The following is a 24,546-nucleotide window of genomic DNA, read 5'->3' on the forward strand; positions in this document are numbered from 1 at the left end:
CACAGGAATTGTCCTGGATATGTTGAACCTCATTCGTGGGTCAGACCTCTGGGGGCCTCACGTACAGGTGTAGACCAGCTCCCACTGTCAAGGAGGACCCCTACATCTCTTCTTGTTGACCGCAACAATGTCAACGTCGTTTCATTGAGCTTTTGTATGATGTCATCCTACATCTGGTTTCTGATGATGTCACACGAGACCTCTGAATAACGCACCTGTCAATCATCTGTTACATCATCATATGATGTCACTTTATTACACAGAAACAAACACACATCCTTACAGACAAAGACATTAACATTGTCCATTGAAATCAATGAGCTCTGCTAGCAGTTTTAGCATCACCCATTAAAATCAATGGGCTCTGCTACCAGTGTTAGCATCACCCATTAAAATCAATGGGCTCTGCTAGCAGTGCTAGCATGGTGCTGTCCAGTAGAGGAACAGTCAGTTAAAACTGATGGTTTAACGTCCACAGCATGAACAGCTGATAAGTCATGTGACAGTCCTATAAAGGCCAGGTGTCACGTGCATGTTATAATCAGGTGATACATGTGAGGTCATATAAACGTCAGGTGCTGCTCCTTGCTGTAGCTGTAGGTGTGTTTGTGCTGCTCAAACAGGTCAGTCAGACTCTGCAGGTAAACTTTATGAAGATTCTCAATGTCCTCACTGCTGGGACTGGGAGTCTGGGCGACCGAGATAGGCCTTCCCACTGAAAACAGAGAGAGAGAGAGAGAGACATGGAGAAAACACAAAACAAACACGGCAACAAACAGAGTGGATGCTAACTGATGCTAACTCACAACATCTGAAACTGACATCCATCTGGTTTAACATTACATTAAGTTAGGGTAGCATGGGGTTGACGTCACTTTAATGTTACATTAATGTTACATAAATGTTGAGTCGTACCAACAGTATGTATGGACTTTCTGTACGGCATCAGGCCAAAGCTGTACTGGAAAACTCCTCTTGCATGAAAGATTGGCAGCGCTACTCCCATGATGCTCTGCAGCCGGTTCTATGGACACAGGTCAACATACTGACAGTCACATCACAGCATCAAGTTAATGGCAATGACAACAAAGTATCTATCTATCTATCCATCTATCTATCTATCACATACACTAAAAACAAACACTACAAACTAGGTTTAGGGTTCGAGATGTTGCAATATGGTTCTAGGTTGCTGATTGGTGGTTGTTGGGAAATTATTACATGGTTGCTATGTTACAGTTCCTAGCCGATGGCAAGGACCTTATTATGGCTCTGAAGTTCTTTCTGTCTTTCTTGGTGGTTGCTGTGTTGTGCTGGTACATTGTTTCTGAGATGACACTGTGGTTGCTAAGTGATTGCAAGGACATTATTTTGTGTGTGCTAAACTGTGTCTCAGATGTTACACAGTGGTTACTAGGTGGTAGACTCCAGGACAGCTAATAGGGTGGTTGTTATGGACCTGTTACATGGGTTAAACATTAGAGGTCCAAGGTGGTTTCTGAGTTCTGCCTCAGATGTTATCTGGTGGTTGCAGGGGTTTCTAAGGATGTTCTGGCTGGTTGTTTGGCTCAGATTTCTTCATGAAGTCATTATGACTCTCTAAACATGGTCATTAAAGGAAGGTTCATTTAGATGTTGTTGGCGTGATCTCTGACCTGCAGCGTCCTCAGAGGAGAGCCGTTGGGATTCTCCATCTGATCAAATAACTCGTTCTCTCCAAAAGAAAAGACTGGAACCAGCTGAGCCCTGCATACACAGTAACAGTCAGTCAGTGTATTTATAGCCCTGTCCCTCTGAGCCCCACCCTCTTGATAAGCTCCACCCACCCATGTTTGAGAGCCAGTTTGATGAAGCCCTTCCTGTTTAGCACCTGAAAGAAAAAACATTTTCAGTCATTTATTTATAATTAACTTAAAACCGAATGTTCAGCCTCAGTTTACAAGAGAAATGAAACCAAGTTTTATGTTAATTCATTCTCCTAAAATGTGCTAATTAAACCAACACACTCAGTGTTTCCTCACACTTTGTTCTGTGTATAAAAACATTTGAGTTGAACATAAAGTTTGTCTCCACACATTTAATGTTTGAGTTTGTTAAAGTTGGGGAGAAAGAAAACCTACTGAGACAGACAGGTGAGAGGCAGACAGACAGGTTAGAGAGACAGACAGGTTAGAGACAGACAGACAGGTTAGAGACAGACAGACAGGTTAGAGAAAGACCGACAAGTGAGAGAGTATCAGCGGATTAACAGCTGATTGACAGCTGATTGACAGCTGATTGACAGCTGACTGCTTTATTTGACCTCTGAACATCACCTGCAGCGTTAAAGCTCCCGGCCGGGCGTCCAGAGCCTCTGGAGCTCCGCCCACTGCGATGACAGCAACATTTCCTCCCTCAGGACGACTAACCAGGTACGACAGGCTGGACTTACAGCTCGACACCAGACCTGACAGACAGACAAGTGAGAGACAGACAGGTAAGAGAGAGATAGGTGAGAGACAGACAGACAGACTGACAGGTGAGACACAGTCAGACAGACAGACAGATAGGTGAGAGACAGACAAATAAGAGAGAGAGAAAGGTGAGACACAGACAGGTGACAGAGAGAAAGACAGGTAAGAGATAGACAGGTAACAGACAGACGGGTGAGAGACAGACAGACAGACAGACTGACAGGTGAGAGACAGACAGACAGGTGACAGACAAAAACAGATGAGAGACGGACAGACAGTTAGACAGACAGGTGAGAGACGGACAGACAGACAGGTGAGAGACAGACAGACGGACAGACAGATGAGAGACAGACGGACAGACAGGTGGTCTAATGTTCATTCATTGGTTATGTTTTTGTTTCCTGATGAGTATTATAGGAACCACTGACCTGAGAGCCCTGACCACCATACTTGTAGTTTTATTTCATGGGAGTTGTAGTTTTTCAGATGCTAAAAACATAAATTGATGATTTACTCAATAAAGTTTGCGAATATGACAGACCTTTACAGACCATCACAGACCTTCACAGACCATCACAGACCATCACTGACCTTCACAGACTATTACAGACCTTCACAGACCATCACTGACCTTCACAGACTCTAACAGACCATCACAGACCATCACTGACCTTCACAGACTCTAACAGACCATCACAGACCATCACAGACTCTAGCAGACCTTCACATACAACATCAAAGAGTCCTCACTCTAGAGAGGGAGCAGGAAACCAAACAGGAGACACTGAGACACAATGTGACCCTGAAAAATGACAGACAGCCAATCACGCATTCGGCCTCCTCCCGCACTGACCTCTGACACAGTTTTACCCAGAGCTGACTGGAAACTCAGACACAGACGGAGCAGAGTATCAGCTAAAACCTCTTCAGACCTAAACGTGGATCTGTCAGGGTCCTGGTCTGATGAGACCAGAGTCAAGTCCTGACGTCAGAGAAAACAGAACCAACTCGCTTCAACGTCGTTCTAACCCTGATGGACCGCACTGCAAGAACAAGGAAGAACAGAACGCTGATCTTCACTGATTGGCCAAACTCTTGAGCCAGTGCAGCACTGCCAGCTGCCATCAGGTGGACAGACGGGTGGACAGACAGGTGGACAGACAGGTGTGTACCTCCACACATGATGTAGTCTCTGAAGAGCGGGACTCTGAACCAGAACGGCAGCATCAGCAGGTGAGGCCTGAGTCCAGTAAACAGACGAGAGAAACCTGTTGCCTCCGTACAGAAGTTCCCAAACCCCCCCGCTACCAGGACCCCTGAGAGACAGACAGGTAGAGAGACAGACAGGTCAACACAGCTCCCAGCAGCCCTGAGAGACAGACAGGTAGAGAGACAGACAGGTGATTGTCTCACCATGTGGATGAAATCCAAAGATGTAGTTTTTCTTTGGATCCAGATCAACAGTTTTGATCAGCTGCAGACACAAATCAATAAACAATAATGAGACCGACTGAATTATCAGGTATTGATCAGTGCGTATCATGATTGATCAGATCAATAGACCTGATCTCACCGTTATAGGGAAGTAGTCCTTGAAGTACTCCCAGATGCTCCAGCTCCTGACCCAACGTGACCTCCGACCCCCACTGGTGGGCGTGTCCCAGTCCAACCACAGCCAACCAGCATACAGCAGGGCCACTATCCACCAATCAGAGAGGACCAGGAGGACGAAGGCAGCCAGACAGCACTGAGCTGAGAGACATACAGGTGTTGGTAGAGACAGACAGGTGTTATAAAGAGACGGACAGGTGTTGGTAGAGACAGACAGAGACAGACTGTACAGTAGACAGATGTTGGTAGAGACACACAGGTGTTATAAAGACAGAGAGGTGTTATAAAGACAGACAGGTGTGTGTAGAGACAGACAGGTGTGTCTTACCCAGAGCCAGGAAGGAGAAGACCCACTGCAGCACGGCGGCGGTCTGCAGTCTCCTCCGCAGCGGGATGTTCAGCGGAGCGAACTCGATCTTCATACCGGCGGTCGCCCTCCTTGTCCCGGCTTGGAGCGCTGCGACGTCCCGGTGTCTCCGCCTGGATGAAGTTTCTCTTTGCTTGTCTCTCTCTCTCTCTGTCTCTCTCTCTGCCTCTCTCTCTCTCTCTCTCTGCCCGTCTATCAGTGTGTTGTCTTCTCTAAACTTTACTTGACTCCTTGAATCTGTACTCTGTCTGATTTTAAACTTTACAAACGTGCTTTACCCACTCCTCTACTGCGCACGCGTACGGGAGTCTCCCCGTTGGGTGGGTTCCTCTCAGCCAATCAGAGCTCCTGACGAAATATGTTGGGCGCAAGCCTGGGGGAGGAGCGCTCAGGGTCAGGGATGTTGAAATAAAGTTTATTTTAAACGTGATGATCCGGTTTGGAAAAGATTCAGATTTCACAACCGGACTGTGTCAGGGTTTACAGTCTGAACTGACCGGAGGAAAACCACATTATGAAGCGGGACAGTCTCAGTCCTGATGAACCAGAGAGACGTTTAACAAAAACTTTATTCATTCATAAAAAACTTTATTTATCAATCTTATAAACGACATGAAGCGAACAAAGAACAGAGACTGGAAGTAGTAGTAGTAGTCTAAAGAACAGGTGTTACCTGGTCACAGCTGTGTTGGTCTGTTAATTAAACAGCTGTGTCACTGATATCATTATTATTATTAATGAGTGTGTGTGTGTGTGTGTGTGTGTGTGTGTGTGTGTGTGTGTGTGTGTACTCTGCTGAGGTTTGTTTCTCTCTGATTGGCAGGAACTGTCTTTGAGGACCACCCACCCACAACATGTCCTGATCCTGGTCAGTGTCATTGTGTCAAACTGTGAGTTAATGTGTGAGTGTCATTGTTCTTAACAACAATACAATAAAGTTGTTTCAGTTTGAAGGTCAGACATTATTTAATAGTAAGAATAATAATTAATTCATATGGTATTTTCAGTTACAGTTTCTAAGTTACAGTCAAACAAACATCAGAATAGAAGAAAATAACAGACACAGGTGAAGAGTTAACAAGGTGAGAAACACAACTACGTAAAAATGACACAATCACTACAACAGACAGAAAAACCTCGTTAAACCAGGAGAAAACCACTGAAGTCAAGAATGAAAGCTACTTTTCAAAAGTCTGTTTACAGCAGTGATTTAAAGTGGGGCAGAGATTCAGCCCCTGATCTGTCAGGATGGGGAACAACAAAGTCTGGAGTCAGTTTATTTGTAGTTTAAAGACAAATCAATGTAAAAACTTCAACACAACTGTAAAAAGACAGTTTGTCTTCATATTGAACAGATGTGAGAGAGGAAGGAGTTTCTGTGTGAGACCAGTTTATTCCACCAGAGGGTGCTGCTCTCATCACACTCATAAAACACATCATAAAACAATAAACAACTATAAAAGACAGTAAACCCTCAGTAACAGAACAACGTGCAAAGACAAAACAAGAAAACAACAACTGCAGTTACCCTGGTTATAGCCAATCACTGTTACCATGGTTACAGCTGACCCAAACTTACTCAACAAGCTGTAAACCGACAACGGGTCACAGGTTACATTAAAGCTTCATTCCACTGATTTTACACAGGGTATAATGTCCTCTGTGGCCCTGCAAGGGCTCAGGTGTATTATGGGAAATTATGGGATCCAGTGTTTTTGTTTTTGTTTGTTTGACCTGAAGGTTGATGGAGATAATATCAACAAACAGCAGAGTCCTGCTGAAAGACAACTATTTCAATTTAATGTTTCAGGTTAAACCATCAAGAAAACTTTGGCCTGATGCTGACAAACAGACAGACAGACAAACAGAGACAGAGACCGACAAATGGACAGAAAAACAAACAACAAACAGACAGACAGACAGACAGAAAAACAAACAACAGACAGACAGACAGACAGACTGACAGACAGACAAACAGACAAATAGAGACAGACAGACAAACAGACAAATAGAGACAGACAGACAAACAAACAGAGACCGACAAACAGACAGACAGACAGACAGACAGACAGACAGATAAACAAACAACAAACAGATAGACAGGCAGACAGACAGATGAGTTGTTTGGGCCTTTGTTGATCTGTCTGAGCTGTAACTGAACAGGATCTAAAAACATTTTTTTTCGTTCACACCTAAATATTTATGAAGTAAAAACTTTCATTTCATAACAGATTCTGAATACAGCTGCAGGATCAGGTTTTTCGACTGGTCAGAGTCTGGACCAGAAGAGTATGAGAAGAGTGAATATGGGGCAGCTTTAGCTGGTTTGGTTTTTGAGTCACAGGCCGCAATCTTCCACCAAGAGTCTGAGTCAGAGTCTGACTGAAGGACCTGGTCAGACCAGAGTACCGGGTCTGTGGGAAGCCATGGATCAACAGTCGGGAACTAGTCCAGCTGGCTGGTCAAACTATGTTGTCCACTTAAAATCTTCACTAGGGTTCAGTTTGATTTTGTCACCATCCCCTTTCAGACAGCTGGTTTTAATAGAACCTGAGAGTCTGCAGAACCACACTCCACCAGCAGAGTGAGAGACCTATGCCTATACTATACCTGGACTCAATCTGGACTAAACCTGGACTACACCTGCACTGAAAGTGGGTTACACCGGGACTACAACTCGTCTGTCCCTAGACCACATGCGGATAAAACCTGCACTACACCTGCACTGAACCAGGGATACACCTACACCTAAAACTGGACTGGATATGGGCTGCACCAGGCCTGGTCTACACCTGGAAGACAGTCCTGCTGCCACTCTCTGGTCTTGTTGAGAGCTGGATCAGGTCTGGTTGAGGTCTCGGGCGGCAGTTTGTCTTGATGGGAGACACTTGAACTGCATTTAAGTTTCAAAGACAGATCCACTTCAGTCACAGCAGATCCAGACCTGCAGAGGAACCCACATGGTGTATCAGTGGAGGGGAGGGGTCAGTGATCTGATGGGAGGAAGTCATTGTCACAAGGGCGGAGCTTGTTACCTTTGTGTTTGTTACCTTGCTGGTTTGGACAGGACTGCAGGGTGAGAAACAAACTGAGCAGGAAGATCAGAAAAACACAAACGAGTCTGCAGAGACAAAACCATAAAAGACGGAGACATGTTTCATTGCAGAGTAACGTGTTAACCCCACCCCCCAAACCACCACCCCCTCCCAACACATGTCAACAGCTGATTCGCTGATCACCCATATCAGGTTCAGAGAATTTGAGTTTTGGTGAAAATTTGAGTTTTGGTGAAAACCCTGATCTGATCAACCAATCGGAGACAAGTTTGTACAGGAGCCCAGAGGGGTCACATTGTGGTTATGAGGTCACTAGAAGATGACTCACCAGACACTGTAGCAGAATGGTTAGAGACCACCTGGTCTGGTTTTACATTAGCACCACTTCCAGAATTTGACTACCAGACAGAGTTAGATTTACTGTTCTGGTTTAATCTCTGTTTAACCCCCTGGTCTATGAGGACAATATCATCATAGTGATTATTAAAGGTGATTGATTCTTACATCACACTGAGGATGAGCCACGGTTCAGGAGCAGAGACTGTGGACAAGAGGAAATAAAAGAAGAAGAGGGAAAGTTATAAGATGAAGGACAGGGTAAAGGACACCAGGACCAGGACCTCCTGTGAAACCTGCTGGAGTTGCAGTAAAAGCGTGAGCAGGGAAGACCGAGGAAACAAACAGGTAACAAGCTGCACTCAGGTGAGTTTACCTGTAGGAACTTCAGTCGGCATCTCTGTTGGTGTGATGGTTGATGTGGTATTGCTTCCACACATCGAGTCAGCAAAGGTCGAGCACTTCACCAGAGTGTCCTGACCAGCAGCTGGAGGACACAGGACCCATCAATCAATCAATTATCAGTCAGTAATCAGTCAGAGAGGAGGGCTAAACCTATTAATACTTAGTTAAAGAAGAAAAAAATCAGTAACAACCAAAAGCAAATAATCAATAATCAATAAACCACAACAATCATAATGATAATGACATGTTCATTTAAAACCTTCAGCTGCTGTAAACATCTACAGTCTCATAGTTCACTGACTGAACGACTGACTGAACGACTGACCAACATAAGAAAGAGCAGCATTAACACAGCAGTGTTAAATGATTAAATTCTGTCAGTTCCTCCTCTGATCGTTGTCCACAGATGTTGAAACACAAACACAGCAGCTCTCATCAGTTTTGTTGGATTTGGCTTCACAGCAGAATTTACAAACACAAACAAGAAAGACTGAGATTGTGTAACTGTAGGAATTCTTGACTCAGTGTCTGACTCGTCTCACACACAGGGTCAGAGCCAGACACTGAGAAAATAATCTGCAGAACTGCATTTTTAGTATTTTCAGCATGTTTGAGTCTCTGTGACTGTGGTTCAGGATCAGTCAGAATAATGAACAGAGCCCCAGGTCCAGCCTGCAGTGAAACTGGTTTAGAAACATGTTTGATGAGTATGATCCTGTTGTTGGTGTGTTTACCTGAGCAGTCAGTGCACGGTTCACATCGGACTCCTACTCCCCCATCGGGAGTCACAGTACAGTTCTGCAGCACAAAGTAACCTGAGAATCACAAACATCTGACGTTAGAGAGACTGTAGTCTGAAGTCTGAGGTCTGTAGTCTAAAGTCTGTAATCTGTAGTCTGTAGTCTCAAATATGCAATCTGAAATCTTAAATATTAAGTCTCAAATATCTAGTCTGAAATATATAATCTGTAGTCTGAAGTTTTAAATCTGAAGTCTGATATACGTAGCCTGTAGTTTGAAGTCTGTAGTCTGACAGTGTGAAGTCTGTAGTCTGTAGTCCATAGTGTGAAGTCTGAATTCTGTAGTCTGCAGTCTATAGTCTGCTACAGTCTGTAGTCTTTAGTCTGAAGCCTAAAGTATGTAGTCTGAAGTCTCTAGTCTGTAGTATTTACTCTCTAGTCTCTAGTCTTAAGTATATGGTCTGTAGTTTGAAGTCTGAAGTCTGTAGTCTGAAGTCTGTAATCTATAGTCTGAAGTGTGAAGTCTGTAGTCAGTAGTCTGTAATCTGATGATTGTAGTTTGTAGTCTGTAGTCTGTAGTTTGAAGTCTTAAGTCTTAAGTCTTAAGTCTAAAGTCTGTAGTCTGTAGTCTGAAGTCTAAAGTCTGTGATCTATAGTCTGTAGTCTTAAATTTCTAGTCTCTAGTCTGTAGTCTCTGGTCTTAAGTCTACAGTCTGTTACACTCTGTAGTCTGTAGTCTGTAGTCTCTAGTCTGTAAAATGTAGTCTGAAGTCTGTAGTCTGAGGTCTGAAGCTGTCATAAACTTTCAGATTTTAAACATGAAGGATCATCAGGATCTGGCTGTGACTGGTTTTTATTTTATTACCTTCTGGACATGTTGGACATCTGCTGGGGTTCTGCAGAAGTCCTGCACTGCTGGGTTCAAAGGTCACCTTCAGTAGCAGACATGTGATGCTCACCTGGAATCAAACAGAGACTCATTCAGGTAAAGGTGTCCCTGATAGAAACCAGCTAAATCTGGCTCATTGTCATTACACCTCTTGGTGTGAAAGCTGTCACTGCCTCTCTTGCAGGACCAGCAAAGAGACTCAAAAGCACCTCAGAGACTCAAACCACCTCAGAGACTCAAAAGCACCTCAGAGACTCAAACCACAAAGAGTCTTAAATCCATCACTGAGATATTCAAGAGAAATCTGAAAGTAAACCCTGATTGTGTTGTCATCACTCTCTTTGTGTCTGTCTCCTAGCAACAAACACTACAATGACTGGTCACCTGCATACCTGAAGAAGCCCCGCCTCCTCCAGACACACCTGTCTGTGCTATAACACTAGGACATGTGCTGCATTCAGGCATCTTTCACCACTCATAAACTCATAAACTGTACTAAGTGCTGAGTTCAGGGACAGTTCACAGACCACATTAGACCAGATCTACACCAAAATCCACCGGACTCAGACCTGTCAGACCTGGACTAGATCAGCAGGACTCAAAAGACCCATTAAAACCAGGTTTCAGGTATGTGACATCAGACAAAGGCCATTTTCACTACATTTAGATAAAGTCAGACTCATGTTTCTCATAACCTGACTGACTGGAGACAGACCTAGGCCACATTATCAAAGGGACCGAAAAACAGTTTAAATAAAACATTCAAAATTTCAGGTTTACAAAAACTTAATGAATTTAAAAAATCAGAGACTATAACATGACCACAAAGACACTCAAAACCCCCACAGGACTCAAGACCACCACAAGACTTGAAACAACAACAGAGACACAAGAGTCAAAACCCTGACAGAACTCAAAGCCTCCACACTCAGACTCCAAACCCCCACAGAGACTCAGACCCTGAAAGAGAATCAGACCCTCACAGAGACTCAGACTGGCTGTAGGACTTTTGAAGTTACAATCTTTATGTTATTTCATGTCAGACCATTTAGATGTTGACCCCCCTACATCCAGGTCTGCCTGAGCAGAAGAGTACAGTAGAATAACATGACAATAGATCAGTAGATGCTATGATGATACACTAACAGCAGCTGTCACCTGTCTGCACTCACCTGTAGTCTGTCCATCGTGTCCTCGCGCTCACACCGATCACACTGACACCATGATACCACTGAGGCTTTTATCAGCAGGAGCCGCCTCCTCCGGGGGGGGTTCTCCCAGTCTCCTCCCCCTTCTGCAGAGAGCGGGCTGAGCCTCTCCCTCAGCAGAGGGCGGTGACGTCAGTTCAGGTGACATCATTTCCTCTGAACTGGACTTCTTTTACAAAAATATGTGTCTGGTTTTACTGAACATGATCACACAGTCCTGGACTCGGGGGGGCAGGTGAGACCACAGACAGGTACAAAGCTGCTGCCTATAGGACAGGATAGGATATAATACTGTATTCATCCCCTGGGGAAATTCAATGGTCCAGTGACATGTTTACACTAACAGTGAGGTTGTGATGAGGTGCTGATCAGTCTGATGACAGAGGGGACACAGGATTTCCTGAACCTCTACCAGGTCTGAACAGGACCTCTGTCCTGCAGGGACGAGACAGTGGCTGCTGCTGCGTCTCTGGTCTGAAGGATGGTGAGGGATCAGAGAGATGGTCTGAGTCAGTCAGGCTGCATTTTCAGGTGTCGCCCAGGTGTGGGCTATTGTGACATCACTGTGTCCTGCCTCAAGCTGTCTCTACTTGTCCTCCTGTCTTCACCTGTCCTCCTACCCCCACTCTGTCAATGATCTGCTCTGAGCTCAGGGAACCTGACACCCACCTGGTTTCATCAGGTGGACGTGCTGTGACTGGTGTCCACATACAGAAACAGCAGCACTGAAGACCGCCATCATACCAGGGCCCTTCAAAATAAAAGACTAAAAACATTTATACATAAGATGGAGGCAGTGAGTTGTGGTAAATCTGGAAAAAACGTACAATATATACTAATGCTTTCACTACTACAAGTACAACTACTACAGCTACAACAACAACAACAACAACAACAACAATAATAATAATAATAAACACCATCAGCCCTTTGATAAAGTTGCAGTAGAAACTTTCATGTTTTAAACAGCAGCAGTTACATATCCAGGCAGGTTTACTCTCACTCTCCTGTGTTTCACTGGACCAGTGCCTGGTCTGCAGATACAACACAAACAACTGAACTCACTGTGGAGGTTTTCTGGATCAAACCAGACCAGGATCTGAGCAGGAATCTGTTCCGTGGGTTTTGGGGCATGTTCAGATGTATCAGACATGTTGGTGAAGTCACTGACCTGTTCATTAAAGGTTTAAGCAGCTGTCAGATAAAAGCAGTGTGAAGTAAGGAGCGGGATCATGGCCTCCTCTGTCTGGGTGTGGTTCCTCTCCGCGGCGCCAGGAGGCGGAAACGACCTCGGTCCTCTGTTAAACCACAGAGCGAAGAAGAAGCCGAGTCTCAGTCCGCGGGGTGAGGACTGTCCCAGCTTCACAGGTGAGCTCTCTGTCCCCGACACTTTGTTAGCAGCTGTGATGTTTTAACTGAAGCGGTTTACGGTAGCTACACGTTAGCTCCTGAAATGCTAACAGCGGCGACGCTGCCGTTAGCCTCGCTAGCCGTTAGCATGTAGTCTGACGGCGAACGGCTTCCATTATCGGACCCGCCCTGCTCCGGCGGTGTCCTGTCCGCTCTCTGACCTCCACAAACACTGGCCATCGTTATCGGTTAGTGTCGGTCAGTATAACCGCCGTGGAAACAAAGAAACCCGGTCCTGGACCGGTTCTAGTCCGACAGCTGAGCGGTGGAGAGGAGCTAGCCCCGAACTCCAGTGTTGGCTCGCTGACTGTTACATCTGGAGCAGGACCGGAGACTTGTTGTAATGTCGGGTTTCATACCGTTTAACAACGACCCCGTTAATTATTATTAATTATTATTATTATTGTCACGTTGTTATTATTGTTATTAAACAGGTCCGTCCTGCTCACCGCGGGAGGGCGGGAATCTAAGACCAGACTCGGTATTTGAAGTGGGGCTGCAGCTAACGATTATTGTAGTAATCGAGTAATCTACCGAGTATTCCATCGATTAATCGACTAATTGGATAAGAAATATTTAGACTCTCTAAAGAGAGAGTAAAATCACAAAGTGAAAAGCAGACAGGTCTCATAAAATGAACAACTCATTTGTTTTCATTTCAGAAAATCTGCAGTTTTATTACTTTTTTGTTTCATATAACAATATTATATGTACAAACTAAACCCATTTAGAGTATTTGAGTGTCCTATGTCTTTCTGAGGTTTAAGTAAAATATTAGGGGGGAAAATATAGAAGAAAAACATATATAAAAATTAGACAAAAATATAAAAGAAAATACATATATAAAAAGTTTCAAATTACTTTTGAAAGGTACACATACAGCTGAAAGACTAAGGTATGAATTTAAATAAGAACTACACATTACCATTAAGTTCATCCAATTTAACTTTCAGACTTTACAAACCATGAGTTTCAACCTAACAGCTCAGGTGTAACACAAGGCTTTTTGGAAATCTCTGACATTTGCAGAGAGAAAAAAAGACTTCTGGCAGGATAATATCTCCTGGATAAGGTAAACATGGTATATATATGTGTGTGTGTGTGTGTGTGTGTGTGTGTGTGTGTACAAACCACTAATGGAGCATGTGATGGTTGCAATGAAGCATGTTAGCATAGATAGATAGATAGATAGATAGATAGATAGATTACTTTATTCATCCCCAAAGGGAAATTAGTTTGTCACAGTAGTCCGGTGTATTATAATACAAAATATACAATAGAATAGAATACAGAGGTAGACAGAAAGAAATAGAAATACGGAATGGCAGATATAAATAATAATATACTATGTATATGCATATGTAAATGGGAAGTGCAAAAAGATGGATACAAATATTGTGTGAATTTAGAGTGCAAAGGGTGACAAGTCATCTTGTGTCATCTTGGCTCTGACAGAGGTAGATGAGTTGTACAGTCTGATCACAGTAGGTAGGAACGATTTCCTGTATCGTTCCTTAGAGCAGCGGGGTTGGATGAGTCTGTTGCTGAAGCTGCTCTTCAGCTTGTCCAGTGTTTTGTGGAGGGGGTGAGAGGGATTGTCCATGATTGCCAGCAGTTTTGCCAGCATCCTTTCCTCCACCACCTCCTCCAGGGTGACAAGTTTATAGCCAACAACAGACTCTGCCTTTTTGATGAGTTTGTTCAGTCTCTTGGCGTCCTTTGCCTTGATGCCCGCACCCCAGGACACCGCAGCAAAGAAGATGGTGCTCGCCACAACAGACTGATAGAACATCTGCAGCATCTTGTTGCAGACATGAAAAGACCTGAGCCTCCTCAAGAAGTAAAGCCGGCTCTGACCCTTCTTGTAGATGGCCTCTGTATTGGTGGACCAGTCCAGTTTATTGTCCAGTGTTACACCCAGGTACTTGTATGAGGCCACTAAATCCACATCCCTCCCACTGATGCAGACAGGAGAGGGCAGGGGCTTGTTCCTCCTGAAGTCCACCACCATCTCCTTCGTCTTTGCCACATTCAGCTGTAGGTGGTTCTCACCACACCACTTCACAAAGCGCTCGACCAGGTCCCTGTACTCAGCCTCCCTCCCTCCCTCTACACACCCCACAATGGCCGTGTCATCCCGTTACCCGTGTTACTGATCAGACGGCCAGACACACAGTTCCGTAATCTCACAAACTGCGGTCTGCCCGTCAGATAGTCATCAACCCAAGTGACGAGGGGAGCACCCACCCGCATGTTCTCCAGTTTGGCCTTCAGCAGTCTGGGCTGGATGGTGTTAAAGGCGCTGGAGAAGTCAAAGAACATGAAGCGGACTGAGGTGTCAGGTCTGTCCAGGGAGGAGTAAGCCTTCTGCAGCAGGTAGATGATTGCATCATCCACCCCAACATGGGGCTGGTATGCGAACTGCAGGGGGTCTTGTGATGGGCACATCAGCGGTCTAAGGTGTGCCAGGACCAGTCTCTCCATGACCTTCATGATGTGAGAGGTCAGTGCCACCGGTCTGTATATCAACATGCTCAGAACTGAGGCTTGCCCTGCGCTTTGATGCGATGTCTCCGGCAGCAGAAAACACTGCTCCAGTGGTGTGGATGTAGCTGGAATACACAGAAAGGACTTAGCCAAACTTACCAGTGTTGGATAGTGAGCTGTGTTTGTTTTCCACCATGACAGTGGATTTTCTTTCTTGGACAGTGGCTGTTCTCCAAAATACATCAAGACCTCTTTCTGCACATTTTCGTTTAACTGCTGTTTCTCATCTTCTTCATCACTTGTGCTTGAATCTGATGATCCTAGTATGTTGCTGAGGAATGATGTTGGATCCTTGACATCCATTACTGGCTTGACTTGTGCTGTGCCGGTAGCTCCATTTTCATTTTTGTTGGGCTGCCTTGTTTCCTTTTTTGCAGCAAGTGCCATTCCCTGTACTGCGGTCTGGACCTTGAATGCTTCATCAGCAGGCAGGAACTTGAGTTTTCTAAACCTGGGATCCAAAGCAGCAGCAATTAAGACAGTGTTTGGTGATTCAGGCTGAAAAACGGATAGCCCTTGCCATCTTCCTATGATCTGTTCCTGTACATGAGCCTGGTATGAGCTCACTGGTGCAGTCTCAAAAGCTGAGCTCTGTATGGACTTCTTCAGGCTTTCCACTAGATGTGGAAGTGCAGAGAAGGTAACATATTGTTGCCTACTCAAAAACATTGTGGCTCCTTCAAATGGCTCAAGGGTCTGGTTCAGCTCCTCAAGTAGGGTCCACTGTTCAGGCTTGAGATCAAGGTAATGGTGTTTTCCTCTAGGAGTTACAGCTGGGTCCAAGAGTGCAGCAGTTACTGGCCATCTTTGTTCCAGCAGCCTGGACAACATGTGATAAGTACTGTGCCAGCGAGTACTTACATCTTGGGTCCTCATATGCTGTCTGTCCCCTTGAGAGTGTTTTGAAGCTTGCCTGTGATTTCGCCATACTTTTTCTCCATCATTTTTATGAAGTGTGTCCGTGAAGGAATCGAGTACCTCGGGTTGAAAGTTAATTCAATTCAATTCAAGTCAATTCTATTTGTATAGCGCCAAATCATAATATACATTATCTCGAGGCACTTTACAGGGTCAGGTCAAGACCTCACTTTGTTACAGAGAAAAACCCAACAGTTCCCACAAAGAGCAGCGCTTGGCAACGGTGGGAGGAAAAACTCCCTTTAACAGGAAAAAAACCTCCAACAGAACCGGGCTCAGGGTGGGGGGGGGGTCTGCCTTGACCGGTTGGGTTTAGGAGGAGATAAAAAAGGGGGGGTGGGGGAGGAGAGAGGAGAAAAGAGAGAGAAAGAGAGAGAGAGAGAGAGCAGGAACAGCTGTGTAGGTAATGGTGTTATCAATAATAATGATAGATAACAGTGGTTAATAGTAATGATGAGTAGTGGTGGATCTGGATCCTGCTGCTCCAGAGGCAGAGAGACCTGCAGAATGAGGACAGAGAGAGGAGAAGCACAAACTACGGGAGAGGAAAAAAATACAAAGTTAATGGCATAAAGTAATCGAGAGAGAGAGCGCGCCCAGTGAATCATGGGAATCCCCCAGCAGTCTAGCTCTATAGCAGCATAACTAAGGGATGGGTCAGGACATACCCGAGCCAGCCCTAAAAGGTAGAGAGGGTGTTAAAAACATCTTTTGAAAACATTCATCCTCCACCTGTTCAAAATTATCCCAAACCTTTTACAATTTCTGTTGCTTTCTGTTGTGTTTCTCCTCGTTCAACTCCAAGTCATCACGTCACTCTCTTTCCCCCATTTTCCTAATTTTCCGAATGCAACTGGCGCCTCTAAATCATGCGCACTTCACGTCACCTATCAGCAACATAAACACATTGTGCGCCGGGAGTAATAGACAATTTCAACTTAAAAGTACACAACAGCCCCTTTCATTTAGCCTATGAATTAAACAAAGCGCCAACACAAATTCTTTGCATTGAGAATTTTTTATTAACTGAGTTATTCGAGTTTCTTGATTAATCTTTTCAGCCCTAATTTTAAGTCAAACGTTTGTCCCAGTAATAACTGTTTATTTGGTTCATGCCGCAAAAGTAACAGCTAACTGTTTATGAAACTTTTGTATGTGTTTGTTGGAAGTTGGTTTTGGCGCAGAACAGTGGAGAAGTCTTAAACTACCAGGTATTTGTATGGAGTCTGGAGAAGCGCTCCTCCATGTTGTCAACTGTAAATGCCGCTGTTAGAGTCTGATTGTGTCTTTGTGGTCCAGTTTGACTGATTACCTGATCTGATCTGTCGTTTTGCAGAGGTTCAGTCTCTCCTGAAATCATCACACCTGCCTGCACCATGTTGAAGTTCACCTGTCTGTTTGATCACCAGGTTTTCTGTTGCCGTAGTGACCGCTGTCACCACGGAGGTCTAACCGAGCTATGGCGAACAAGATGGAGGTCCCCGTTTCAGACCACACCTCCTCTGCTGAGGAGGAGTCATCCAAACCTGCTGCCCGGAGACCCAGCCGTCGAGCTGCTGCCACCATAGGGAGGCGGAGTCAGAGAGGGAAGAGACGAGGCCCTGTGGACAAGCGGTGGGGCCCAGGTGAGAGGAGGCGTGGTCAGAAGGAAAAGAGGAGGGGTCCAGAGGAGAAGAAGGAGGGTGTGACTGTGAAGAGGATGTGGACTGGTGGGAAGCGGCGGTGGGATAAGAAACACTACTGCGTGTTCTGTCGGCGTCCGCAGGTAAAGATCGCTCGTCACCTGCTGAGGAAACACGCCGACCAACAGGAAGTGATGGCTGCCAGCGCGCTGCCGACAGGCTCCAAACAACGGCACCTACTGCTTGAGCACCTGCGCTGCAGGGGCAACTACCTGCACAATATCGAGGTACGTTTACCTGAAACTGTTTGTTTATCTGTCTTACTGTCTGTTTACCTGTCTGTCTCTCTATCTGCTGTCTGTCTTTCCCTCAGGTGATCAGACAGGGCAGTGGTGAGATTGTCCCATGTCGTCAGCCCTCAGAGGAAGTTGACGTGAGGAACTACCTGCCCTGCCCGCTCTGCCTCGGTTTCTTCCTTCGCTCTGACCTGTGGAAACATCAGGCGTCCTGTCGTAAGAAGCTGGCCTCTGACCCCCCCACAGCACAGACCACCTCTGAGACCACAAAGGACCCAAGCTCTGACTCCACAGGGGAGTTGGTCTGTGATCGAGCAGACAACAGGACCTCCAAGTCCACGGAGGACACACCAGCTGACCCCTCAGAGAACGCAGCCACAACAGGCCAGACCAGGACCTCTGAGACCGGGTCCAAACGATCCATTACCTCTCAACCACGTGGGGACGAAAATGTGACCTCTGACCCTGAGGCAGACCGGCGAAGGAAGCGCTGCAGGGTCCAGGCTGCAGCGTCCCGCCTCCTCCCGATTTCCAGTGGAGCGTCTGAGAGCTGCAGCGAAGTCCTGCACCGCATGAACCAGGACCACATCTCGCATCAGGTCTGTATGTCTGTCCACCTGTCTGTGTACCTGTCTGTCGTTCTACCTGGCTTTGTTAATCCTGCTCCTCCACACTCTATCCAGGTCAAATCTGATTGGTTGATCTGTAAATATGGAAACAAGCTGATGGGGAACCAAGATGGCAGCCAGAAGAGGTACGATTACGTCAGTCAGAAACTGAGGGAGCTCGGCAGGTTCCTGCTGGCTGCTAAATCTCTGGACTCCGATGTTCAGACCCTGCAGGACATCCTGGCTCCAGGCCGCCTGAGCCTGGCACTGGCTGCTGCCAGAAAGGCTTCTGGTTACCGGTGGAGCCGCCCTCCACTGGCGGTGAAGACAACACTGAAGACAGTTTGTGAGATTGCCATCGGAGAGAGTCTGCAGGACGGAGACTGGGAGTCTGCCGCCAAAACCACCGACTTCTATCACATGCTGGGACGAGAGTGGGACAACCTAGAGCTGTTGAACCCTGACCCTGACACAGGTAAGACCTGGGTCGACCCTCCGGACTGTCTCTGATGGGGTGCAGGTCTTACTCCTCACTGGGGTGTTTTAGGTTTTATAAGAGTTCACCAGGGGGCGTAAGACGAACTAACGACAGGTTCATACGCCATTAATCCACCAACTGTTGTTTTCCCTCCAGTCGACCCAGAAGGAGGAGCCAGGCTGAAGAGACGGCCCGTCCAATCAAGGAACGAGAAGAAACAGAAAGAGCTGGGTCCAGAGCCTGACCCAAGACCACAGGGTGAGTCCTGACCCTCACCTCTGATCAGCAACCCCCAACAAAGATTCTCTATACAGAAGATAAGCATTACAGGCAGCACCAATGGTATGAAATGGTGTACACATCCTTTCTCCTAAGTGGGTGTGGTTGTGATGTCACAGCTCTAGATAAAGTTTGTGCTTGATTTTGCAGCTATCTGATCAACCCAGTACAAGATCACTTCAGTCTAATAACACTCTCTGTTTCCCTCCAAAAACAGTGAAACAATAATAACAGTTACAGTATTATTGAGTAGAAAATACAAGGTTTATTTTAGTGAAACTTTTAAATCATGGTTTCACATATACAATTAGGTCCAGAAATATTTGGACAGTGACACAAGTTTTGTTATTTTAGCTGTTTATGAAAACATATTCAGGATACAATTATATAATCAATATGTGCTTAAAGTACAGACTCTCAGATGTAATTTGAGAGTATTCACATCCAAATTGGAGCAAGGGTTTAGGAATTACAGCTCTTTAATACGTAGCTGCCTCTTTTTCAAGGGACCAAAAGTAATTGGACAATTGACTTAGAAGGCTGCAAAAAAAAAAAAAAACAAGGCTGCATTAAACTGTCATCAATTAAGCAGTTAAAAGGTCTGGAGTTGATTCCAGGTGTGGCGTTTGCATTTGGAAGCTGTTGCTGTGAACACACAACATGTGGTCAAAGGAGCTCTCAATAGAGGTGAAACAGACCATCCTGAGGCTGAGAAAAAAGAAGAAATCCATCAGAGGGATAGCAGAAATGTTAGGAGTGGCCAAATCAACAGTTTGGTACATTCTGAGAAAAAAAGAGTGCACTGGTGAGCTTGGGAACTCAAAAAGGCCTGGACGTCCACAGAAGACAACAGTGGTGGATGATCGCAGAATCCTTTCCATGGTGAAGAAAAACCCCTTCACAACATCCACTCGAGTGAAGAACACTCTCCAGGAAGTAGGTGTATCAGTATCTAAGTCTACTATAAAGAGAAGACTTCATGAGAGTAAATACAAAGGATTCACCACAAGGTGCAAACCATTAATCAGCCTCAAAAATAGAAAGGCCAGAATTGACTTTGCCAAAAAACACCTGAAGAAGCCAACCTAGTTCTGGAACAACAGCATTCTTTGGACAGATGAGACTAAGATCAACCTGTACCAGAATGATGGGAAGAAGAAAGTTTGGAGAAGAATTGGAACAGCTCATGATCCAAAGCACACCACATCTTCTGTAAAACCTGGTGGAGGCAGTGTGATGGCATGGGCATGCATGGCTTCCAATGGCACTGGGTCACTTGTGTTTATTGATGATGTGACAAAAGACAGAAGCAGCCGGATGAATTCTGAAGTGTATAGGGATATACTTTCTGCTCAGATTCAGCCAAATGCAGCAAAGTTGATTGGATGGCGCTTCACAGTACAGATGGACAATGATCCAAAACATATTGCAAAAGCAACCCAGGAGTTTTTTAAAGCAAAGAAGTGGAATATTCTGCAATGGCCGAGTCAATCACCAGATGTCAACCCAATCAAGCATGCATTTCACTTGCTCAAGACAAAACTTAAGGCAGAAAGACCCACAAACAGGCAACAACTGAAGACAGCTGCAGTAAAGGCCTGGCAAAGCATCACAAAGGAGGAAACCCAGCATTTGGTGATGTCCATGGGTTCCAGACTTCAGGCAGTCATTGCCTGCAAAGGATTCTCAACAAAATATTGAAAAGTAACATTTTACTTAGGGTTATGTTTATTTGTCCAATTACTTTTGAGCCCCTGAAATGAGGAGTGTTTGCATAAAAATAGCTACAATTCCTACATGTTTAATCATATATTTTTGTTCAACCCCTTGAATTAAACCTTAATGTCTGCACTTCAATTCCGTTGTAGTTGTTTCATTTCAAATCCAATGTGGTGGCATGCAGAGCCCAAATCATGAAGATTGTGTCACTGTCACTGTCACATATTTCTGGGCCTAACTGTAAGTCTCTCTAAACTTCTTGGGCTGTAAAGTGTCGTCTGCAGCAATGAAACCAGACCAGAACCAACAGAGAGAACAGATCTGTGTTCTGATCTCAGAGTGTTACTGAGACAGAGACAGGTCTGACACCTGTCGTCCTTTGAGGTCTGAATAAAGTTGATTTTATCCTGATCTGTCATCTAAGAAATTATCAGTTTAACTGACTCATATTTCTGAGGCCGACGACCAAGGGCAGTTGTTTCATCGTTTAGTTGACGTCCCTACTCCTGAATTCTTAAATCTGACCAATGGATACGTAATCTACCACTAATTGAGACCCCTGAAGCCCAACACTGACCATTGACCTCTCATCATGAACCTGATCCTCAATCCCAGATCTGACCACAGGTTATAGACCAGATTTTAACCATGAAGTTTCATCCCTGAATCTAAAAACCTTTGATCCCTGCACAGAGTCTGTCATCAGGTAAGTTGTCAGTAGGTGGTGCTATTTGACCTCTGTCTATCTCTCTACCTGTCTGTAGTCCCATCAAAGAGCAGTAACACTCCTATGACCTCCATGACTCCACCAGAGTCCAGACTGTCGACTCCTATCACAGGTGGGTCCTCCTGGATTCATGAATGAATCCCTTACTAATATGTTCAGTCTGGTCGTTAAGGACCTGGGTTTTTGTTTCACCTTTCTGTCTGTCTTTCAGTCCCTGTGTCTCCCAGGAAGGTCCGACGCCGCCCATGGTCATCTGCAGAGAAGGAGGCGGTCTGGAGACAGTTGGGAGTCCATGTGCTTGTCCAATCAGTACCGGGGAAGGAGGTCTGTCAGCGCTGCCTGGACCTGGAGCCTGTCCTCAGAGGGCGACACTGGAAAGACATAAAGAACCAGGTCCACAATCAAATCCAGACGCAAAAGAAGCAGCAATTCCACGCCCAGATGGACCTTCAAGAAAAACATGAACACCAGAACCAGAACCAACAAGACCAAAGCCAGAGGAAACAGCAGCAGCAGCACTACCAGGCCCAAATGGACCAACAGGGTAAGGACCGCACCCAGAACCAGAAGAAACAGCAGTATCATGCCCAGATGGACCACCAGGACCAGGACAACATTCAGAACCAGAAGAAACAGCAGTACCAAATCCAGTTGGACCACCAGGACCACCTTCAGATTCACAAAAAGCAATTGTGCAATGTAGGACTAGACCATCAGGACCATCATCAGGTCCATAAGAAGCATCTGTACCAAATGGACCAGCAGACCCAGGGACTGCAGACAACACTGGATCAGGACACATCTATACTGACGGGTACACCTTATGAACCTGATGGGTCTCATCGAGCCCCAGGACACTCACTTGTGGAGCGAGACCCCATTATCAGTCCATATCCACTTCCCCATAGGGCCCCAGGGCCTCACATGGACCAGTTGCTGTCCAGGACAGAGTGGACTGATGAGTCTCTGGCCCAGAACTACCCAGTCAGCAGGCAGCTGGCCAGAAACCTGCTCCAGGATGCAAACCCTGGAGGACCACCACCCAGTCCCCACACGGGACACGTCCACTTCTGATGGACAGACACCAGGGGCCCTGAACACCACAGACTCCATCAGATAAGATGCTGCCCAGGCCACTTGTCCCTGAACCTCCACTACAAAATAAATTGGCCCTCATGTCAGGAACCCAGAGACCTGGACCTGAGAATGTTCTGTTAAAGAGGGACGACCTGATCAAGGTTTACAGATCTGATCTGAGCTCTGTGAGTCTGAGTCCAGTCCAGGACCTGAACGTGGCACCTTCAGTGAATCTGTTGTAGCTGTTGAACATTGTCTCTGCTCTGGTTGGACAGTGGTCTTACAGACTCCAGGTCCTGTACAGACTCTCAAACTACATGATCTGCCACAGCAGAACTGATGGGGGGGGGGGGTGGGGGGGGGGGGGGGGGTGGGGGGGGGGGGGGGGGGGTCATGTTTGTGACATGGTCAGTTTCAGTTTGTTTTTCTTTTATTGAACAGAATCCCGTATAGATACATCTTCACTGATCTGAATTAAAACAACAGTTTTTCTCTTTGGTATAAACTGAGAACGGAGCTTTGTTGTTTTTGTAAAAACAAACGGAGTTTATCAACAGGAAGTTCACCAGTAACCAGACAGAGCTGCAGATCTCTGGGTATAAACACCCACAATGCTTCAGTTCTGGACGTTGTCCAGTCTGATGCAGGGGCTGTTGAGCACTGCTCTTGTCTCAGTCTCAGGTAAGTCTAAATCTGGACTGCTCCCACGCAGCAGACCAGCACGATATTCGAACCGAACGCGTCAGGTTTTTACCTGAACCTCTTGTCAGCGGTGGACAAACCTGAAGCTGCTGCTGAATGTTTCCTATGTAGTACTGTGACATCATGAGATCAGAGAGGACAGGTGACACAGGTGTCAACATCAGAGCAGCAAAATAAATTATGTGGTTTTGTTGTTCTGACACGTCTCAGTGAAATACTGGATCTGCTGAGGACGTCTCTACCTGTAACTGTCAGAGAAGGTGTACCTGATCTTTCCTCCAGTCGTCTGTCCAGACCTGCTCTCTAAAATCCTCTGAAACCTGTCTCCTCACAGCTTCACCTTTTCAGTGATGAACACCTGAACTGTGGAGACCAAGGCAGAACCCGGAACCTGGTCCTTCAAGGATCTGACAAGCGTCTCCTTGATGATTAAAGACACAGATTTTGTATCTTTAATGACAGATTTGTCTCTGCATGTTTCACCGTTCAGTGCAGCTGTTGTTGTTGTTGTTGATGTTGTCATGGTAAAGGCTGATGTCAATCTGCTGCTGTCTTCCTCTTCCTGTCACCAGGTTGGGAACTGGACCAGTTCTACAGCCTTGGGTCTGTTCAGGTGTGGTGGTTTGTATTCATCACAGTAGGTGGTAGAGTTCCTCTGGATCTGGTTTGAACACATAGTTCAGACCAGCAGGTTCAGACTGGTTTACTCACACAGCAACAAACATTGAATTAATCCAGAAACACATAAGTCTACTGGAGGACTGCACCCTGTCTCAGACCACAACACTGATCCAGGCTGATCCAGCTCAGGAACATTGTGGAGAAACAGAGGAGGTCTTATCACATCCTTCAGTACTTGTTTCTAACCCTGTTTGACTGGATCTGGTTTCACTTGTTATCAAACTGTGACACATAACACAACAAAACAACAATCGTTTATTGTGTTTACTTGCTGTAATTACAGGGTTAGCACCTGGGACAACACCTGGATCTCATGTCAGAATCACCCTTGACCTTCATATTCTCCAACTCAGATGTAGCAGCTTCCAAACCAACTGAAAATGTATTACTCTAAAACTGGCTTTCCGTACACACAAG

At 45.6% G+C, this 24,546-nt stretch overlaps 2 protein-coding genes across 6 annotated transcripts; one reads left to right on the forward strand and one right to left on the reverse strand.

Moving 5' to 3' along the window:
- Positions 1–222: 222 nt before the first annotated feature.
- On the reverse strand, positions 223–4,726 carry mogat3a (monoacylglycerol O-acyltransferase 3a). 2 transcript variants are annotated; one of them, XM_071465132.1, is made up of 9 exons: positions 4,393–4,725; positions 4,027–4,205; positions 3,867–3,927; positions 3,626–3,769; positions 2,316–2,446; positions 1,827–1,870; positions 1,656–1,746; positions 916–1,024; positions 223–715 (listed from the first exon to the last, which is right to left on the reverse strand). In XM_071465132.1, exons 1-9 carry the CDS (start codon positions 4,484–4,486, stop codon positions 561–563), a joined length of 1,008 nt encoding a protein of 335 aa, XP_071321233.1. In that variant the 5' UTR covers positions 4,487–4,725; the 3' UTR covers positions 223–560. The 2 variants fall into 2 exon arrangements, with proteins under 2 accessions (XP_071321233.1, XP_071321234.1); XM_071465133.1 differs by lacking the exon at positions 3,626–3,769 and having other exon boundaries at positions 4,393–4,726.
- A 7,572-nt stretch (positions 4,727–12,298) lies between these two features.
- LOC139610961 (uncharacterized) lies at positions 12,299–23,251 on the forward strand. Of its 4 annotated transcripts, none has more exons than XM_071465128.1 (7): positions 12,299–12,433; positions 17,350–17,849; positions 17,936–18,457; positions 18,542–18,941; positions 19,101–19,202; positions 21,707–21,781; positions 21,881–23,251. In XM_071465128.1, the coding sequence occupies exons 2-7, from the start codon at positions 17,400–17,402 to the stop codon at positions 22,741–22,743; spliced, it is 2,412 nt and encodes an 803-aa protein (XP_071321229.1). In that variant the 5' UTR covers positions 12,299–12,433; positions 17,350–17,399; the 3' UTR covers positions 22,744–23,251. The 4 variants fall into 4 exon arrangements, with proteins under 4 accessions (XP_071321229.1, XP_071321230.1, XP_071321232.1 ...); XM_071465129.1 differs by lacking the exon at positions 12,299–12,433 and adding an exon at positions 12,443–12,673 and having other exon boundaries at positions 21,881–23,093; XM_071465131.1 differs by lacking the exon at positions 12,299–12,433 and adding an exon at positions 12,443–12,663 and having other exon boundaries at positions 21,881–23,093.
- Positions 23,252–24,546: the final 1,295 nt, after the last annotated feature.

Source organism: Trachinotus anak, unplaced genomic scaffold, assembly GCF_046630095.1.
Source record: "Trachinotus anak isolate AG129_WGS33_773 ecotype Australia unplaced genomic scaffold, CSIRO_AGI_Tana_v1 ptg000027l, whole genome shotgun sequence".
In the NCBI taxonomy this organism is placed as follows: Eukaryota; Metazoa; Chordata; class Actinopteri; order Carangiformes; family Carangidae; genus Trachinotus; species Trachinotus anak.

Bases quoted from the DNA above. Each gene is read 5' to 3' on its own strand.
- mogat3a (XM_071465132.1), bottom strand. From the start codon at position 4,486: ATGAAGATCGAGTTCGCTCCGCTGAACATCCCGCTGCGGAGGAGACTG. The intron at 3,770-3,866 runs GTGAGACAATCA...TCTGTCTCTCAG, and splicing joins CTTTGGATTTCATCCACATG to GGGTCCTGGTAGCGGGGGGG. The intron at 1,025-1,655 runs GTCAGAGATCAC...CTGTGTCCATAG, and splicing joins CTCCTCTGAGGACGCTGCAG to AACCGGCTGCAGAGCATCAT.
- LOC139610961 (XM_071465128.1), top strand. From the start codon at position 17,400: ATGGCGAACAAGATGGAGGTCCCCGTTTCAGACCACACCTCCTCTGCT. The intron at 17,850-17,935 runs GTACGTTTACCT...TCTTTCCCTCAG, and splicing joins ACTACCTGCACAATATCGAG to GTGATCAGACAGGGCAGTGG. The intron at 18,942-19,100 runs GTAAGACCTGGG...TTTTCCCTCCAG, and splicing joins GAACCCTGACCCTGACACAG to TCGACCCAGAAGGAGGAGCC.